Source organism: Phalacrocorax aristotelis, chromosome 9 (genome assembly GCF_949628215.1).
Source record: "Phalacrocorax aristotelis chromosome 9, bGulAri2.1, whole genome shotgun sequence".
NCBI lineage: Eukaryota > Metazoa > Chordata > Aves > Suliformes > Phalacrocoracidae > Phalacrocorax > Phalacrocorax aristotelis.
Window position 1 is genome coordinate 20,134,860 of NC_134284.1, and position 16,027 is coordinate 20,150,886.

The 16,027-nt window shown below is 39.6% G+C and overlaps 1 protein-coding gene across 2 annotated transcripts in view; it reads right to left on the bottom strand.

Moving 5' to 3' along the window:
• Positions 1 to 2,886: 2,886 nt before the first annotated feature.
• TC2N (tandem C2 domains, nuclear) overlaps positions 2,887 to 16,027 on the bottom strand; it is a 34,559-nt gene continuing 21,418 nt past the window's right edge. For both annotated transcript variants that reach the window (XM_075103733.1, XM_075103732.1), the window contains exons 5-12: positions 14,690 to 14,781; positions 13,999 to 14,074; positions 12,869 to 12,969; positions 11,900 to 12,016; positions 10,257 to 10,448; positions 8,260 to 8,374; positions 7,585 to 7,784; positions 2,887 to 5,236 (exon numbers count right to left, since the gene is read on the bottom strand). In XM_075103733.1, the coding sequence (XP_074959834.1) occupies positions 5,126 to 5,236; positions 7,585 to 7,784; positions 8,260 to 8,374; positions 10,257 to 10,448; positions 11,900 to 12,016; positions 12,869 to 12,969; positions 13,999 to 14,074; positions 14,690 to 14,781 (1,004 nt within the window). In that variant the 3' untranslated portion in view covers positions 2,887 to 5,125. The remainder of the gene's footprint in view (positions 5,237 to 7,584; positions 7,785 to 8,259; positions 8,375 to 10,256; positions 10,449 to 11,899; positions 12,017 to 12,868; positions 12,970 to 13,998; positions 14,075 to 14,689; positions 14,782 to 16,027) is intronic.

The window sequence follows — 16,027 nt, forward strand, 5'->3', positions numbered from 1 at the left end:
GAACACAACGGGGGTTTTGCCATAGATTGTGAGAGATGATGGCCTGTCCCTCAGTGCAAGCTAGAGAAAAGAATGTAAATCTTCTGGAGCATTGTTTGTGGAACATGGTGCTGATTTTTGTAATGGCTTTTTCCATGCACCAAGCATGAGATCATGTACAGGGCTGTATTTACATGGTGATGTAATTTTACAGCAGAAGCTGGAAAAACAAGGAGGGTATATCATGTCCAGCATGATTTATGCCAAGCTTTCCACAACTATGCAGCCTCCCTCCCATGTCATACATATGTTGGCAGGATGGAGGTAAGAAGTGGAACAACCCTGCGCCCAATTCCTAGACAAACTTATGCTTTGGCTGCAAAATCAACTCATAACTGAAAAAGCAACCTCCATTGGGCAGACAGTTTTCAAGTCAAATAGCATATGTGCTTAATGAATGCTTACAAAATTACCTTTGTTTTATACAGATGTCCTGCCAACAAAAGAACAAACCAGGGATGTCTAATGGATTTAGCAATAGAGCACTATTTACGTTGCAATCACAAAAGATCAGATACTCAAATACAATTATTTTCCAAGCAGTGTTTTATGATAATGTCGTTTACAAACTGTTACACCCACTCATCTTTTGAGGTAGGACCTTACATTTTTTTCTTTCAAAGGAATACCATGCTGTGCCATGGGGATGTAAAGACTTGAAAAATAAATTTGTTGGCCTTATTTACATACAGAATGCTCTTAGTCATAGATAAACTTAAAATGGAATTGTTTGATTAACCAGTGAAATTACATACACACATTCTGGAAATTTTGATTAAGTTGGTTTGGTTTCTAACTAAACAGTCACAGATCTCTTATGAATTACATTTAATGTAAGATCATAACTGCTGTGCAAGTTCACCTACATCCATTTTGGAGTTGATTGAAATTAAACTGGTACTTCTGAACCTCTGCTGCTTTCATCAAAATTGTTACACATTAGGAAGCTGAGCAAGTTACTAACTAGAAGCAATGGCAAATCCAACTATAAACCATGTGTGCCTTGTATCCACAAATTAAGTGAACTGACAAAACAGCTTTCATAACAGTATTTTCAGTGACAGTAAACTTGGATGTAACAATCAAAATAGCAGCTGAACACACATTAAAGGGACAACATACAGCTGTCACCATTAGAAGAGTGCTCTGAGACACCTTTTGTCTTCTTGCATGTATCCTGGAGTACATAAAGTTCCTTGCTAATTTATTTCGTGATGGTCTTCAAATGATGCATCATTTTCCTTTTCTGAAAAACTGCTTTAGTCTCAAATGAGCCAGGAGCTGAATTTGGAGAGGCCAAAATCCCACATACATTTATAGCAAGGCAGCCACTAAGCAGTAAAGCAAAATATTCTGCACTTAGAAGGCAAGGCATCTCAAATGATTTCTAGCTGGTCTTTAAAGATATTCAAATCGAAATAACACCTGCTGGAACACCCCGTTTTAAAGCCAGTTGTAGCCTGGGACTGCTGCTAGGAACATGGACATACCCCCTTGTCCCATGTTTCTTCTTCAGGACCGTTGTCTAACATAACACGCATACTGGTAAGCTCTAGAACCAATGAATCATCAGTGAAAAATGCTTTATGTGAAGCTAGCAAGTTTGTCTAACTGGTTGATTCTTCTACACCATGAATTATCTTCCACCTTTCACAGTTCTGTTCAAGAGCCAGTCAGTGTGTATGCATGCCAGTGCCTTCTCCACACGCACTTGGAAGAAAATAATCTACAAAGACTTCTTCTTTCAGCCATTTCCATTCCCATACATCCTCTGCAACACCTCCTATACAGATAACCTCACATAAGTAACTCGCTGGCAGCCCCCATCCTCCAAAAGTTTCATTTTCCAACCCCCTGTAAGCAATCCTCTGGACAACCCCTTTACCTGGCAGGCATCCTCAGAAGCACCAAAACTGGCATCGTTATAAGGACTGGACTATTATTTCAGGTGATGATGGGTTGTTCGAAGCACAGCTTTCGTCTGCTTGCAAGGTAAATGCCAATGCGATGAACGGGCACTTCTTCATTCTTGAGCTGGGCAGGTCCCTCTCCATCCCTAGATGATTTTCCTCAGCAGTGAAAGCAAAGAGAATTCCTGGTTTCCTCCCAGGATCTTGGGAGCCAGTATTTAGGACAGAAGTAGGACACAGCAGTTTTTAAAGAAAAAAAAAGCCAAAACAGTGCAACGTTATGTTTCTTTTCCTCATCATCTTATTGCAGCCAAGTATTGTCTGTTTCCCTCTCTACCCCACTACGTTCAACAAGGCTGGAGTGCACACAGAGAGAGACATCCCACTGCTCTGCTGCCATGCTCTCAGTAAGGGAGCGTGCATTGAATCAGCTGAGACTAGCGAGAAGCAGACCCAAATTTTGCGTGGTAAGACAAATAAAGGACTTTCTGCCTTCTAAACCTGAAATAAAATCAGTTCCCTCAAGAACAGTGTAATGCTCTGGACAAACTAAGGAACAAATCAGGGCAGGAAGCAACTTAAATGCTCCAATTTTGTAGGAAAAAAAAAAAGCACGGTGTCTGTAGCTAACTATTAAGACTTCATTAAATTCTTACATGAATGCACATGCAAATGCAGAAAACCCCAAAGGCTGCTAATGAGCACAGGATGAAGCACTGCCTCACAGTACCTTCTTCAGAGTGCTCTAGAACCTATGCACGTCTTGCAAAGAGAGATCTCCTCAGTGTGTAGCAGTCAACTCCTCTACGTGCAACATGACATGAAATATAGTTCCTTAGCTGGCATTTTCTCAAAGAAAAAGGTAGGACTTGAACCTCTGTTTGAGATGCTGGTAAACACTGGTATAAACAATTGGGAAAAAAAAAGACGGAATATTTTCTGTTCATATCTTTTATTATGAACACACAGATGAAATATTAATAAAGGAAAAAGGAGACATTACTAGTTAGGCCTTTAAAGGCTAGGTGTCCTAAAACAGCGCCAAAAGTCCATTTTACACAGCATCTGCTGAGTTGGCAACCTCTGTGGAACCACTCCTGTGGTAACTGAAGCCTCCAAAACACTGGGATATTCCCTCTCCTCTCTTTCAAATAGAGCAGCATTCTGCATAAGGAAACAGTTAGTTTGCACTTTCATTTATTGCAGTTCAGCCACAATGAATAAAAAAGATCCACGTATTCAAGTAAAGATACTCCAAGAATACCAGCACGGTCCAGTTCCTTTTTTCGTTTTACCCAGCAGGTCAGGCTCATCCCAAGCGTTGTAACTGGCTGGAAGTTCGTGCTGTCAGTCAAGATCCTCTGGGCCTTGAGAGGATCCTCTGACACTTGAGTGTCAGTAAAAGCTAGAACTGATGTCTATTCTCTGAATAACATGTAATAACTTTTCAGTTCATTTATAAAAATTGGTCAAAAAGCAGAACATGTAGAAGCCTGGGAAAATCATTTGTTTGCCCATTTTCAAAATGTTAAATTTCAACAACAAAAATCTGGATGCTTGAAGTTTTAAAAGCTTCAATTATCAGCTGATAAAAAAAAAAAATCTAGGAGATTCCATTTTTTTCTTGACTCTTCCTCTAAGTCAAAAAAAGTTAAAATAAAGATGCTCTGAGCTCTATGCTTAAATACAATGTGCTTTCCTATTACAGTTTTCTCTGTTCCTCACTGTTCCTTTGCCTTCCAGCAGCGAGTGCTCTCACACTACTCTAGTTCATGTTGGATCTTTGAACAGGATCAAAGTTATAAAAAAGATACAATTATTCAGTGTTTATATGAACATACTGTATTTGTACAGTTCAGACAGGCAACATTAAATGTGTAAGCAGTGGATTTAATGGAATATATATATTTTTTAAATCCAGTAGTTAAAGTAGCGGAAAGAGGTCTATACTTTTAAATGTATATGTTATCAATTACATACATAGCATTTTCCTGCCTTAAAAATAACTATGAATAAATCCCTGAAAATATGGGGACTAACAGAAAAAAGTGTCTTAGGATTTTGTAGAAAAATATAATTAGCAATAAAAATATGGTAATTTCTTCTTGTGAAACAAGTAACAAAAAATACTCCCATACATAATTTTTCAGCATTCTAGACATGTAAAAAATACTTCTGCAGTAGTAGCCCATCTTTTAAACAAAGTCTGAGTCCCTTACTGTGCTGCCTTTTAATTAATATCAAAAAGCACTTATATCAGTAAATATTTGCTTACTACTTTGTACATGTTAGTCTGGCTTTTAGCAATGTAAGCAAATGCTAGAACATTGTTGATTAGATAGGAAGTGGTTTATGTATAAGAATTCTATATAAGAAAGTAATTTATCTAAAATATTGGCCCTGATCCTAGGCCGGGCCGTGGCCTCTCTGTATTACTCCATTGTTTCCAACCAGAATTCACCCAAACAGAGGAAGTCTGGAGGGCCCCCCTTGCAAAGATCACAGTTAGTCAGAGAAACTCTTCTCTTTCAATCTCTCTGTTTAGAGTGAAGGGTGGGGGAAACCCCAAGCTACAGGTATGTCAGGGTGCTGAACAACCCTTCAAAGATGGAGATTAGAAAAGCCCTTGGGTACTGCCTTATTGTGTACTTCCCTTTACGCCTCCTCCTACAGCCACAGCTTTCCTGCTTGCTGAGGCATATGTTACTCCGGTCAAACAGTGTCAACACAGGTGCAACCCCAGAGGCTCAGGGATACCTAGGATCAAGCCACTGACTGGACTGATTCCCATGGACTTTGGAGTCTGCAGAAAACAAGGCTGCACGTAAGGATGACATCAGTGACTGGCAAAGAAGATGCTGATTTGAGCTGCTTCTCTCAAGGTGGTATTTCTGTGCTCTTATGGAGCCTGAAAGGGGCAAAAATGTATTTTTGAAGGTGCATTTTTTAAAATCAAATGAGCACTTTTCCCAGTTCCTAAGTCTTCCTCTTAATAGCATTTAGCCAGTATTTCTGTTTGTGAAGCTCTGAATTTTCCCAGTTACCATGGAGGTGTGATGCTGTGGAGACCTTCTGAAGAACCTGCATAGACAATATTTTTCTTTTTATTTATACTATTTTAAACAGCATAGGAATATCTTTGTAGAAAAATCAGTCCTGAGTTTCATCGCCGTACTTCAAGATGGACCAATGCTGTACCATTTAACAACAACTTTTTCAGGGTTCATAATAGTGTCTTTCCACTGCTCTACTGCTTCACTGTTACTGCTATCAGAACTTATCCAGATCTGCAGTAAGAAACAAAAAGAAAAATAAAACTGAGTTTTCCTGATATAACACAGAGGCCCAGCCTTTATTGGTTCCAAACAAATACCATGGTAGTGTAGAATGAGATATAACATGTAGACTGTGACCAAAGCATCATAGCAACAAATACAGTTCTGTTGGGAATAACACATTTTGGCTTTCAGCTGGGAACACAGGGAGTGTGGGTTTAAATTTAGCATCTAAATAAATAGTTTAGAGAACTCACTACACACTAATGTTTCTCTAATTAATAAGATGTTTTAAGTCAAGCATTCCTTGCTCCATTCAAATGCATGTGCTGGGTCAAGGGCTCATCAGGACCGGTGATGGCCCTATGCATTCAAACTCCAGTTGGCCGCAAGCCATCTGGCACCCTGAGCTAGCTGTCCAGCATTTTCATAAGCATTTAAAATCGCACACTCCAACTGACAAGGCCAAACCTGCATTCCACAGAGGTTACTAACATGCCCATACCACACTCAGTCATGCAGTAAGAGTCCTTCTCAATACTCAATTAATGGATAGTGGCCACTAAATGAGGAAATGAGGTACAAGTAGGAAGTTTTTCTTCTGAACATTATCACCAGCCTCCATTGCCAAAAGAATTCTGCTTATGTAAGTAGGTATCATTATTTACGGGACTCTATTTCCTCAAGTCTTCCAAGAAGAGTCCTTTTAAGACTTCTCAGAAACCTTCAACATGAAATACATTTAGGCTACAGGGCTGAGGCATGAGTCCTCCAGAAGTGAGAGTAATGTCTTCCAGAATACCACAGACAGCTGATGTTTCATCCACAGAGATTCAATATACATCTTGCTCTTGATTAAAGACATGCCTATAAAAGCAGCCTAATCTAAGTATTGTCTGCTTAGAACAGCATCCAATTAAACATCATTCTCTGAAGAACAAAGTTAATAGATCCAGCTATATTCATCTTTTTCCAGCTACTCAGCCAATTGCTTAAAGTACATTTTTCCCTGAGCCATATTTTATGTCTTCATGTGTTATGTGGCAATGTCTGCCTGCATGAGCTGAAACAACCTTTTCCAAATAACCTCTGAGGAGCAGAAGCAGCTCATTTCCTCCTCCTAAAAATAAGATCCATGATTAAACAAAACTTGTCAGATTGAGATGATCTCACATATTGCTAGGTGACTGCGAAATCATACCCAGTTATTTTTGCCCCAAGGTAGCACAACTAAACAGAACATTTTTTTTTTTCCTTTTCTTATTCCAAATCCAACTACACCAACAGGAATCACAGAAAGGTGGAATACATGTGACATGAGGCTCCATTGAATGTCACGTAACTCTTTCTGGTACATCATTTCTATAGCACATCAGCATCTTCTACAACTGCATGTTATCAGCAGGCACAAGAAACATCATCAGAATGGGACAGTACCATTTTCTGTTCCTAAGGATAGCGCAGTCCTTCATCTCACAAGGAACATTACAGTTGGGGTCTCAAGAATCAGTTCCACGTTATTAATTTATGCATTTATTAAAATCCTGCTACTAATTCTAGGTGGATCAGGGAAAACACTAAGCATTAAGAACAGCTATGGCTCACTATACCATAAAGAAAAAGAGAGAAAGAAGGGACAGGATGATGGTAAATTAGAACAACCAGGGGACAAGGACCAAGAGAATAAAAAGACACCAGACTACCAAGTTTTATGCTGGTTAAATAAATATGACCACATGAATGCTTTCAAAGAGACACTACAGAAGTTCCAGATGTAAAAAAAAAAAAAAAAAAAAGACCACTCAACTAAAAAATAATTTAATTTTGTGTTTGTTCACCCATGTTATCACTTGACCATACATATTTAGAATATTGTGCTGATTTCAGCATTGCTTTGCCGAGGAAGGCACTCTGATATTGTAGCTGTTGGTATTTCCTTTTACACAAACCTCTTTGTAAGTGTATCAGTATGGTAAGCGAACACACCCTCTTTCTGTACAGTACATTGAGTACATTGTAGGTTATGGAGCTCCTGTGAATGCTGTTTGTTTCCTTTAGAAAGGCTAGAGGCAAGCACGAGATCATATTTCTGTCTGTAGGAAGGAATTTTTCATATAGTAATACTCCACACAAAAATGACTTAAGGACTTATTTTTAAAAGAAAAATCAAATGTCAACTCCCATTCTGATGTTAGCGCATGTTTAGGAGCCCAGTACTATTCTTTCTTGGGTTACACCGAGAAGGGTTTATTAGAATTTGCTATATGCCACCTTATTTTAAGTATTTTAGAAGTCATACCAAGAAACCTGTGGAACTGGATTTCACGTAAATGATATCATGCTAGTTAGCAGAAACCAACCTGTCCTAGGAAGTGTTTTCTTCTCACTGAGCTTCTGCTGTAGAGCTTGATGAGAAAGCTAATTCCTTGTTCAGCTTGGCTAACTGGAAAAATCATCATTTCTCCCCACTTCACTTGGCCATTAGTGGACTTCAGAAGGCGAGTCTTCTTCTTATAGATCAGCCCTTCTGTACTAAACATTCCAACTTTCACAAAGAAATCTAGCGCAAAAGGGAGGGAAAAAGGCATAGCACACAAAGGGTTACTCACAAAAACACCCAATAAGGAACTGACAAGATTCACATGTATGGTTCAAATTGCAACAATTTCGCAAAAGTCTGGCCAAAAGAACTGTACAACAGCTTTCCTGACTAGTCACACAAACAGAGTATGTTCAATAATATTGAATTGATTGACACAGTATCCAAACAGCAAGTGCAAGCTCATGCTCTTGTCTGTCAGAATTAATATTGGGATAAAAATCTTCCAAAATACATAAACACGTAGCTTCAAACCAAACAAAAAGTAATCAAGTAAGACATCTGTGGAAACAAGCCTTGGCAATGGAAATCTACTGCACAACATGTTATTCTGAGGTTTGTAAGGAATTTTATGAATTGCCAACCCATTTAAGCAGCAATTTACCTGTTACAAATGGTTTTAGACAGGAGGCATGAGACAGCTGATATAACTTACTTGAAGACAGTGGCGTAGATGAAACTGGAAGGTTTTGTGCTTCGAGAATCTGTAACTGAATCCTCCTGTTTATTGCTTGAAAACAAGTTCCGACTTGAAGTTCTGCGCAGCACGCCTACAAGCAGAAGGATGTTGCCATAACATCTGGATTAAGTTGCATATAAACTCAGGAAACACAGGAATTCTATCATATGTTGGGCTCCCACATTTCTATCTGGGATTTACTGGACAGAAATATAAGCATATGTTGTGTACACAACCTGCAGATGCACAGTAAGTGCATCTTGCACTTGTTATAGCTGCAGTACATGTGCTCCACTGATGGACACATATGGCCCTCGTGGGCTGCAGCCAGAGATACTGGACAAACACACAAATCCTCAGTTTTGACCTGGGAAAGATTCCTCAATGGTAAGAGCAGACACATACAGGGAAAACTGGTCATGCAGTTGTAGCTCTACTAAACCTGGGTGTGGAAGTGAGAGACCAGGTATGCTCTACAAACACAAAAGCGTTCGGAGTTCTCCTCCCACACTTTAGAATTTTGCAATATGGAGATACAAGCAATGCTTTTCATGGGCCCTGTTACTTAATGTCATCAATGTTTGGGGTTACTGCATACCATGGAGTTTCCTGTGTTATGGAAGTACTTGTGTTTTACATGCCTACACACGTACACATAGCCCCCCCGCCCAAATGCAATGAGATCTCCAGTACAAATTTTTTTTACATTTTGCTAGTGACAAAGTTGCATTGATGCATCCTCATCACTCTCCTCTCAGAATCTAACGTACTCTGAACACTGTAAGAACAGCAAGAGAAGATTAGTGGAGACTCAGCTTTCCTGACAGCCTCCACTTAAAAGGACTTTGCTAGTCTTGGTTCGCTTCAAGTTTTAATGCACTTCAGTGAAGGAAAATGCACAGCAACAGGTTAGATAAAGAGAAGTCAGACTCCAGTTCATCAAAGACACCCAAATTCTCTTCGCAGCTCAGCCACAAAATTTCTGTGTAATCCTGAGAGGAAGCTGAGCTTTGGCTCCCTAATGGCAAGTAGGGTAGTTTGCTGCCTCACAGGGTAGTACAGGGATGAATTCCAGCAGTGTATGGAGGGCTTTTGGATATAATGGTGAGGAAAGCCAACAGAGAGAGAGAAAAAAACTAAGAGTTGACTCAGGAATTTACATTGAGATGAAGCAGTTTCTGAAACAGCTTCCTCTTTCATGTAGCTGTATTGCTTTTGAAGCAATATGGTTATTCTTGTTAGAACTAAAAAACATCAAGTGTAACTTATGTTAGAAATCAAGAGTATCACTCATATTACTCAGACACACTTAGATAAAATCTGCTTTTGAATTGCTAATTCAAGTCTAATTTGTTGAAAATACAACTGTCTAGACACACTCTGTAAAAGAAACAAACAACGTGAGGGTAGGGGGAAAGGAAATCCCACTGTGAAAACCACCTGCTTCTTATTATGCCAATGGAAATCAACTGTCTGAATTATTACTTCACAGCATGCAATCTGAACATTAAATATATGGCGATCTCTCCATTTCAAGCCACTGAAGATCTTAGCACTTTTTTTCCATAACAAATGCAGATTCCATTTGCTCTGAGATCTTGCTGTGATTCCTAAGGATCTTCTGATCTTTTTTGGCCAGAAAAGGCAATCACCTGGCGTCCTTTGCTGAATGTTTCCCCAGAATGCCCCTCCCCCAAGCTGTGGGCCATGGTGTGGAAGAGCTTCCTCTAGCTCTTTACCCAGAAACAGCTGCAGTTTATGACCAGAACAGCTATGTGCAGAGTTTGAAAATATGCATTTTTTCCCCATCAAAAAGCCTCTCCCCTGAAAGTAGGGGGGGTGGTGGGGTGGGGGAAGAAAAATAAAACCGCTGTTTGTTGTTAAAATTGAATTAGAACTGAATTATTTTACTTTCATTCCAGCAAGTCTTTCTAGGTGATATAACAACATATTTTTGCAGTATTGGCACTTACAGGTGCTTTGGAAGGAGGAGATATATCCAGCCAATGATTTGACTCCTCTGAGCTGAGGTCCCGCAGTGCCAAGGAGCAATCTCCAATTGTTTTTTTCCTGGGAGTCTGTGTCTGGATTTTAAATACCAATCTGACAGCCTGCAGGCTTTGCAGTTTAATAGCAAATACAAAAGTTTCCATAAATTCAATGTCCTAGAAAGAAAAACAGAAGTGTAACATCGACATCGTAAGAGTGTCGCACCAAGCCCGAAAACTAGAAACCAAGCCTTCCTGGTCCACAGCTCCCAGCTATCATTTTAGGTTGTCATGGAAAAGTGTGCTTTTACAGTGGTAAGCCCCCACAGACTCACCATCTCATTGTCACCCCCTGGCAGGGACAAAGATCTGGATTATTTTTCACTACCATAAAAAGTTGAGGCCATCTCTTCTGGAGCTTTACAACAACATACACACATTGTCATACCAAATTCTCCCGTGGCCTTTTGCTTCAGTCTCTCCTGCTACTTCTATCTTCTTTCACCATTGACTCACATTATGGGAGGTTTATGTTGCTTCACCTTCCAACCCCTTAATATTCCTTTACTCCCTTGTCCTGGTTTCAGCTGGGTTAGAGTGAAATTTCTTCGTAGTAGCTAGTATGGGCTATGTTTTGGATTTGTGCGGGAAACAGTGGTGATAATGCGGAGGTGTTTTAGTTGTTGCTAAGTAGCACTTACACTGGTCAAGGACTTTTTTTTTCAGCTCCCCGTGCTCTGCCGGGGGCACAAGAAGCTGGGAGGGGACACAGCCGGGACAGCTGACCCAAAGTGACCAATGGGATATTCCAGACCATATGACGTCATGCTCAGTATATAAAGCTGGGGGAAGAAGAAGGAAGGGGGGGACGTTGGGAGTGATGGTGTTTGTCTTCCCAAGTAACCGTTACGTGTGATGGAGCCCTGCTTTCCTGGAGACGGCTGAACACCTGCCTGCCCATGGGAAGGAGTGAATGAATTCCTTGTTTTGCTTTGCTTCCATGTGCAGCTTTTGCTTTACCTGTTAAACTGTCTTTATCTCAAACCATGAGTTGCCTCACTTTTACTCTTCCGGTTGTCTCCCCCGTCCCACCAGGGGGGAGTGAGCGAGCGGCTGCGTGGGGCTTGGTTGCTGACTGGAGCTAAACCACAACATCCCTCTATCAGGAGTCTCATCCCATGCAACCAATTCTTACTACTTTCTGTAGACGGGACATGAGAAATTTGTCTCGTGCCCTAGTGAGAGGCAGTACATCATCTACCTTCCCTAGGGTGAATGCGCGCCTACAGGTATGCCCAAGTCTTCCTCCAGTCCCCCACCATTGAGTGGCCAAGGTCAGCAACTCATGGTTCAGTCCCCTATGAGCGTATTTGTCCTGCAGACCTGGGAGAGAAGGAGGGCAACAATACAATGCAAGAGAGGATATAGGGGGAGGAGGTCGAACAAGGCTTTTAACAGGATCTTGAGAAGTTGTGGAGGGAGTAACCCAAACCAAGGCAACTACCCCAGCAAATATGGCATAGGAGTGGATGTGTGGTCCATTTAAAAAAAAAAAAAAATAAATTTACATTTCACTTTTATCTTTTGGGGGAAAAAGGTTTCTTAGTGTTTTCCTTGCCTCTACTTACATTGCACCCTTCCTTGGCAGAAGATTTGAAATGCACTGGTTTGGGCAGTGTGAGAATTCCCTTGACACAAATACGAGGATTTTCCCCACAGATAGAAGGCCAGCTCAGGTCTTTGCACTGCAACATTGAAAACAGTCAGTTTAGATAATGTAAGACTCTGGCCTTCAGACAACTTAAGTGTCTTCTACACTGTTCTAGAATTATGTATAACTCCTGTAATATTGAACATAAATCAGAGCCAGTGTAACGATTGTGTAACTTCAGATCATTTAAAAATTGATTTTCACAACCAGAGGGTAAAAAGTTATTCGTTAGATTTTAATGATTTCACTATGTGGCAATTTGACAACAGATAAATCATGAAATCCCTTACATAGTATTTATCACTTGATGTATTTATGAGGTTTCTGACTACTCAAAGTTCCATTGCCTAAAAATTATTCACAGTTCCTGGAAGTGTATAAAACAGCCAGCATAACAGTATCACATTAGCTAACAAAAAAAGCCACAAGAAGCTACATATCCTCAAAGTGCTATTATGGTTCTGCCCTGAAGGAACTGTTAGATTTAACATCAGTTAAATGCTGCCTCCAAATTTCCACAGAAAAATTTCGACAGCAGGACCAGCCTATGGCCAGCTCAGCTTTCTTATCTATGCAGAAGAGTTCCTCACTCCACAGTCAGAACATAGGTACAGTAACACAGAGACTTATAGACTACTTTTTACTATTGACTGCAGCAGAACAGCGACTGCAACGGGGCGGGGGGGGCGAAGGAAGATACTTTGAATGAAGCCCAGTATTACATTTGACATAACTTTGTTTATATTAATACTTAGAAGTAATTTTCCTTTTCTTCTAGAAGTATTCCTTAAAGTAACAGAGCACCAAATTTAATGAGACTTAACACGAAGTATAGTAAAATAGCCATCTGAGTAAATAATAATCAAAGTTATTTATATTTCCTTACGTGTAAAATTGTGATCCAAATCTGTTCTACAGAAGAAACATAACACAGCTTCACATTCAGTCTTCCAAAGTCTCGTTCATCACCTGATAATGTAATAGTATCTATGGAAGAAAGTCAATTAGTGTTTTTAGAAGTAATGCAGCAACTTAGAAGTTCATTCCAAGAATAAGGGAACTCATTAGTAGGTGCACTGCCTATCTTTGAAAACTTCTTTCAAAACAAGTTTGAGGTATCTTAACATCTACATTTTAAGGACAAAATATCCATGAAATCCTGAGCCTCACTTTCTGCATAGCTAAAGCTTTCGTGTTTACCTCAGTTATCTCTACTGAATTTAATTACTTGTGTTGTACTCAAACAACTTTTAGAAAGAAAAAAGCATGTGCCTCAGACACCCAGAAGACATTCATAAATTATCACTTCCCTTAATCACTTTCACTGTTAAGTTTATGAATTGCCCTGATTTTTATCTTTCTCAGATTTCAACTCCAGTCTAGTGAACATTTTAGTATTATACTTTTCTCCAAGCCAAAGAGCCATTTAATATCCAGTGTTTCTCTGTCATGACTGAAACTAGGTCATTGCCCCCAGCTCTTTGGGGAGGCTGGGTGAAATTCTGACTTCCAGCAGGGTGGTTTCCATGGGAACTTGATTAATTTTTGAGGGCTTATTTTGCAGTATCTCCACTTCTTCAGCATTCTTTCATAAATAAGGATACTAGGTTTGCCTGTAATATTCTTGCCTAATTCTCAGTGTAATACCGGTATAGAATTTCCAGGCACTTCCCACAGAAAAACCCTGATACATGAAAAAGGACTAGAGCTGTGACCAAGGTGCTGCATTCTATCCTAACAGAACATCTGTAATTTCTTAGTTTACTGGGGTAGTAAATCCAGGGATGAATTTTTCAAAAGCATGAGAACTCCTCAAAGGCTCATTTGCTCAATCTCCTGACAACAGGAAGGTGCAAGTCCAAAACTCTTCATTTCAAATTGCAAAATAATCTCCAAACTAACTTGCCAAGCAGATTCATCTCAAAAAAAAAAAAAAATCATCAACAATGGAGACAGCTTAACGTTTCAAGTGCAAAGGGAAATATTTCATTATAAGGTGAACAAACAAAACATTACCCAGACTCCTGTTACTGCCTTGTGAATCCTTCCTGGAAGAGATACTGCTAGGTACACTGGAGAAGGAATCATATCTCTGGGGGCAAAAAGAAAAAAGTCACTTCATTTAGAGCAACATATGCAAAAAGCCAGAGAGATTCTGCCATCAGACAAGACATGATGAAAACAAAACAATATGCAATTTCAAATAACCATCTCATTCCCTACTAATCTCTTGATCCAGCAGCATGGAATTACTACTTTCGATGCAAAGAGCTAGTAACAGGACACATATGGCCAGCATAGATTTTTTTGCTTGCTGATATACATGCAACTTCATCTCTATGTAAAAGAGAATTATTTTGGGGGGGAAAAAAAGCGGTATTTTTTGCATCAATTGAAACTTCTAGTGTTCCACTTTTCAACTGATGGGAGACAGACATCACAAGACAACAAACCACAACCTCTTGCCTGCACTGTCCTAACAGCCTACTCAAGTTTCTCAACAGCCCTGTTGGGCCAGAACAGCGGTAGTCAGGGAAGACATCAGGCAAGAGCCTCTTGAAGTTGGTTAGGATGTTGAACTTTTCCCTCTAGTGCTTCCAGGGCATAGTACAATGCTCTTCAGTGTTTACTTTGAAAACACAATGCAACAGGAACAGATAGACCAAGCTGAGTTTTCAGTAATACCTAAGTTACATGAGGAACTCACCTTCATGAATCGATGAGGTGGGCTTCTGAGATCGAACATTGAACAACTTACATCAAATGACATAGGCAAAGCACTAGATCTTAAATCACTAACTAAAAACACAAAGAGAATAATACAAATCATGTAAGCATCATTGCTAAAAAAAGAAATTAAGAAGATTTTTAAAATTTAAGTAGACCTATGGTAGAGTTGAAACCTAGCTAAATAACATCTAAGGATGGATGTCAGCACCTTTCCCCACCTCCCTTTCCCAAAACACTCTCCTGAAACAACAAAATTGAGAGAACAAGCCATTAAAATATCTTAATCAATTCCACCTTTGAAACAGTTCAAACTTACTGGGTCACATTGGTAGCACTGGTAGAATGGGGAGCCTGCCTCAAAGTTATTTCCTCAAGATAAATTTTTCTTTTTTGTTAGTAGATGCTTTAGCAGAAGAGAAAAGCCTTGTCTTTAAATCTAGTCAGCTGGAACTGGGGCTTAGCCTGGTCTCCTTTTTTAAATTCTTCCACAGTAAAGATCCCAGCGGCAAAAACATGCTGCCTGCTACGCTTGGCCTCATCTCCCTGGCTTTACTGATCACAGTGTCAAAGCACCATACTCTGCACCCTTACTAGATCTCAGACAAAGCAAGTCTTAACTCTAAGATGGCACCGACTTGTTATAGTACAAAAGCAAGATCTTTATTTTATAGAAGGGTCGTTTCCTCAGCAGTTGGTGGTGGTTAGAGTATATCCTATCAGTTTTCTTTTGACCTTGAAGCAACACAGAGCTAAAGCACATTGTCTACGCATATTGTGCGGCAACAGTAGAAAATGAGAGATGAACTAATGCCACTGTTTCAGGAATCTTTGCTGACTCCAGTAATGTTCAAGAGGTTTTTAAAGCCTCACAACTTCAAAACTGACCCGTACTGAAATGAATGAAAGCAGTATGGTTTAATTTCTAGGACTACCTGATGCAACGAATTGCTTTTTGTTGCAATGCTGTGTTACAGTATTTCAGAAGACTTCCATTACAATTCACTGATCATACCTTAATAGAATTACATCACTCGTTACTGAAAATTTATTCCCCTTTTATTGCTATCAGAAGAAATAACCAATTATGCTTCTTGTGAGATGTGACAATAAAGAACAATTCTTTCTTTTCCCAAGGAAGAAAAATAGAACAGAAAATGAAGAAAGTTTTGACAACCTATGGAAGGGAAAGCAAAGTAACAACATCATTTAGATAAAATTTAATGAACGTTTGTACATCTGGCATGAGTTCCAAATTCTGTCTTGTGCACAACACAAAAGGACTGAGTTGATCACTGAGCCTGGTGCAGAAGTTAGC